Source organism: Empidonax traillii, unplaced genomic scaffold (genome assembly GCF_003031625.1).
Source record: "Empidonax traillii isolate 1590-97213 ecotype Southwest subspecies unplaced genomic scaffold, ASM303162v1 scaffold1969:size215142, whole genome shotgun sequence".
Lineage (NCBI taxonomy): Eukaryota > Metazoa > Chordata > Aves > Passeriformes > Tyrannidae > Empidonax > Empidonax traillii.
The window spans coordinates 133277-137868 of NW_020957162.1; the positions used below are offsets into that span (position 1 = coordinate 133277).

Genomic DNA, 4592 nt, shown 5'->3' on the forward strand with positions numbered 1-4592 from the left:
GAGCTGTGCCAGGGCAGGCTCAGGTTGGAGCTCAGCACAAGGTTCTTCCCCCAGAGGGTGGTTGGCACTGCCCAGGCTCCCCAGGGCAGTGGGCACGGCCCCAAGGCTGCCAGAGCTCCAGGAGCGTTTGGGCAACGCTCTGAGGGACAGGGGGGAGTGTTGGGGTGTCCTGGGCAGGGCCAGGGCTGGCACTGGATGATCCTTGGGGGTCCCTTCCAAATCAGAATATTCTGGATTTCAATGAGGCAGAATTTGGCCTGGCACCACAACCACCACCCAATAGTTCTCCTGCACTAAGGAGGGGAGATCTGCAACACGCACCAACTCTCTACAGTCACTTTGAAACACAACCTTAAAGGCTTCCAGGACTCAAAAACTACTATTACCTCTTCATATCGAGAGAGAGAGGCCCAATAACCCTGATACCAACCTTTGCAACAAGAACAGGTGGCACAGGGAGTGCAAACCTGAGGTGTGAGTCTTCACAGGTGCAGAACTAAGCCGAAGCACATCGATGCAAAGCTGGCCTGAAGACTCACACGAGGTGATTCACTGAGCCATATTCTAGTTTTAACACATATATGAGGGAGATTATTCTTTTTTTCCCCACCCCAGCCACCCTCAGAGAGTCCAGCTGTTGGCTTCTCTCACAGCAGAGCACATATTGCTTTACATTCTCACTGCTGGCCACTCGAGCCAAAAAGGCAGCTCAAAGACTTCGTGAGGCAGAGCTGAAATTCTCCAAAGCCCCCACAGATCCTGGGGCTTAGGGCTCTCCTTGAGTCATGGCTTGTAGACTTAGAGAAAGGAGCACGAGGTCTTAGTTGTGACCTGGGCAGAGCAGGTCGTTAAAATTCAGCCTCTAAGCCCCTGTGCTGAGCTTCTTTTTGCCTGGATTCTGTCTTCCCCAACACTCAGCCTTGAGCTGAAGGCATCCAAACTGGAAGAAATCCCTGCTTCCCCTCAGGGTTTTCTTCTTGTGGTTAATCAGCCCCCCAGCCAGAAATGGATGCATTATTCTAATTCGAGTTTTTGTGGTTTCAGTGCACAGATGTTGCTCCTTGATGTGTTTTTTATTTCTGAACCAGCCCTTGAGTTCCAAGCATTTTCTTTCCTTGGAAATATGTACACACAGTAATCAAGTCACCTTCAAATCTTCTTTCTGGTAAACTGAACAGATTATAGAATGATCGAATGGTTTGGGTTGGAAGGGATCTCAAAGGTCATCCAGTTCAAACCCTCTGCCACGGGCAGGGACACCTTCCACCAGCCCAGGGTGCTCCAACCTGGCCTTGGACACTTCCAGGGCTCCAGGGGCAGCCACAGCTTCTCTGGGAAACCTATTCCATGGTCTCCCCACCCTCACAGTTCAGCAGCATGCATATTCCCAAACCTTATTCCCTTAAACCTTGCTATGAGGTCCCAGCTTCTGGAAGTCTGGGGTTATTCGAGTATTTCCACTGTCTTTTAGGAAAACAAAGTTGTTTACCTGCTGCATTTGTTCTGCTTGAAACATGAGAAAGTCCAGGGCAAAATTAAAATGTGATAATTTAAGAAGGTTTATGCCTTTTAAACTAATACGTATTTTTTTCCTTACACCAGAGTGAGTTATCTGATGAAAAACAACGTGACAGTGAGGATTATGTAAAGAAATTCCCAGTATCTCTGATTTTATGCAGTAATTTGCATTTCCCTGCGAAAATAAATAGGGGTAAAATCCAAATTTACAAAGGCTATAAAACTAGAGGTCAAAAATAATCTGTGCTCAGGGTTATTTAACACCAGTAACAGAACACCACAAAGTGTAGATACCTCTGTTGGCATTTGTGATTTTATTCCTCTCAGAGCAGATCTTATCCAGCTACAGCTGCCGAAATAGCACCTGAACTAAAAATGTGTCTCAATATCTGGGCACTTTACGTGAGCCAAAGCTGTAAATTTCCTCATATAAAAATCCTTGCCCGCGGTGGAATATTGATTTTTACACCTAAGTAATGCCCCAGGTCGGAGAAATCTGTGCCATAATAAAGTTATAAAGGGAATGTTTTTGTCTGACCCGACGATTCAGACGTGCTTTAGAAGATTAAAAGATGTAAAGTGAAACTGAAATGACAAAAAATGCTCTTTAAAAAGTCTGTTTTCCCCCTTTTTTTTTTTTTTCTCAGAAAATAAAGCCGCTTCCACTCAACTGCCCTCTGTCCTAAGTTATTTGTGGAACTCGGTGTTCTACCTAAATATTGAAAATATCTACTCAGATACAGAAAGAAGTTCATTCCTCTAATTTTTTAAATACATTTCAGGGCTCCAGTGGATTAAAATAGGAAAACCTGCTTTGATTTTTGTAGCCCAGGTAGTTTAAAGCTATATCTTAAAGATGTAATTGAGATTTAAATTTACATCTCAAGATATATGCATATAAAACACTGCAGAAAAAGGAATTACTGGCACAGGGGAGGCAAAAGAAAATAAATATTTGTTCACTCCTTCAATTTTAGAAAGATTTAACTGTAGATTCTGGTTACTTTATTACACCCACTCCATGTATTTTTTGGGGGGAAGAAATTTCCATAAAATATTCCATATTTCCATAAAATAATCCTTACACAAACCAAGACACAGCTGAACTCCTTTGTTCAGCTTCTCCAAGTCTAGGAATCCAAATAAGATCCTGTTCTTGGGAGGTTTTTATCCATTTCCTCTGCACCACAAAATTTTATACCAAACACCCCTCAGTGGATCCCAATTCCAAGGGAATTTTTCTTGAACTTTGCACTGATGAGAAAACAGAGCCTGATTTTGATATCTAACAGTAAATCTACATAGGAGGAGGAAAAGAAAGCTGTGGGGAATGAGGGGTATATTTGGGAAGAGCTGTGGGATTAGCTGCTTTTGGCATGGAAATTAATTCCAATCGGTTGCTCATGACTTCAAATTTGGAAAAATGCCCAGTAATAAATTGAAAAACATATATATTTTAAGAAAAACAAGAGGTTATTGGCATTGACAAGGCGGCAGGTATAAAAATATTCTGGATATCAGCAAAACTGCATGGAAAGTCACGGATTTCACGGGATCAGCAAGGTTGGAAGAGACCTTCAAGGTCATCCAGTTCCACCATCAAATTTAACAGTTCAAATTGAACAGTTGTTTCAAAAATATTAAAATTATCCTCCTCTTTACCAACTGCCTGATGTTTTGGTGGGTTTTTTTCCCCACGTAGCTTCAGACCATCACACCATTTCTGCAGCCTCAGCAGTGATGACAAAACAAAAGAGACAAAAAGCCCACTGGGCGAAGTCTACAAAAGCTGTTTAAAGCTGCATGGGGTGAGAGGCATCATTTAATCTGGGGGAGCTCATTCCTCTTAGCACAGCGACCCAAAATCCTGGGTCGTGGTTTCAGGTTCGTGTTCCTCCTCCATTTGTGTACCTCTTCAAACAGGATAAATACGAATTTATGGGATCGTGGAACGCTTTGGGTTGGAACTCATCACTTTTTTTTTTTTTTTTTTTTTTGTTATTTTCACTTTTTCCCCTTGTAGTTAGGTGACAGGTACCTTGCAGGAGGTGAGGATGGAGAGGCTGGTGAGCAGTAAGCACAGCCGTCATCTCGTCGTGGTCAGAGGGGTGGATGTACTCGTAAATGCTGTTTCCAGTCAGCTCCACCTGTGAAGGGACACGCAACACAGGCAGCTGGTTTATTTGTTTTGCCCTCGAGCAGATGGGTGACCACACACCCCGTTTTTTAGGGCAGACGGTGATGTATCAAACCCATCCTCCAAATTACACCCGTTCAACTGAATTAATTGACCTCCTTCAGCACTAGTTAATGTTATTGTGGGAATTTCTGGTGATGCATCAGAGGCAGAAGAGATGCTGTTGGAGAGAGCTGGGAATGGAGTGACAAACCAGAGCAGCTGTAGGAATGTCTGATGGCCCCAAAATGGGGTAAAACCTCCGTGGACGGCCTTAACGTCTCCCAAGGAGGCAGACACTTCAAACACAACGTTTCTCCAGGTTTCCCAGAAACTCTCACCTGCCCTCAGCTGGCAAGCTGAGCTCTCTGAGCCCAAAACCACTCCACTCACACAATCCCTTTGTGCCTTCTCAGGGAGCGTCCCCCACGCTCCATCCACAGCCAGGGAATTCCCAAGGCAGAATTCCACGGGGTTTTTTGCGCTGCTCTGAGTAAACACGCAGGGCTAAAGGCTGGATCTGTTTGAAACACCCGTGTGTTCCCTCTTCTCCCTTGAACTCTGCTGGCTTGGGGGTGGATTCCTGCCTTTCCCACCCTCGTGTCCCCGATAACTGTGACACACACACACACACACACAGTCAAGCGTCCCCTCTGCCAGCTCTATTTGCCACGTCTGAAACCCACCCCCAAAATCTCCAGATAGCTGAAGTAATTGATTTAAGGAGCCACCCAATACCCTGAGCCCGTGTTTTAAATTAGTGTCAGGCTGCCCGATTGTTCTGAGTGGCCTGATGGGCCGTGGGCCCCCGAGATCAGAGCCGGCTGAGAGGTGAAGTAATTTAACCCATTATTCTGAGCCGATCCCGCTGCTTTGCTAAGATGTGTGAGTTGCCTTT

General features: G+C 44.9%; 1 protein-coding gene across 1 annotated transcript in view; it reads right to left on the reverse strand.

Annotated features, from left to right (window-relative positions):
* Positions 1-4592, reverse strand: part of LOC114071343 (single-minded homolog 2-like) — a 56187-nt gene that overhangs the window by 32804 nt on the left and 18791 nt on the right. The window contains exon 3 of the mRNA XM_027909159.1: positions 3557-3665. Coding sequence (XP_027764960.1) covers positions 3557-3665 — 109 coding nt within the window. The remainder of the gene's footprint in view (positions 1-3556; positions 3666-4592) is intronic.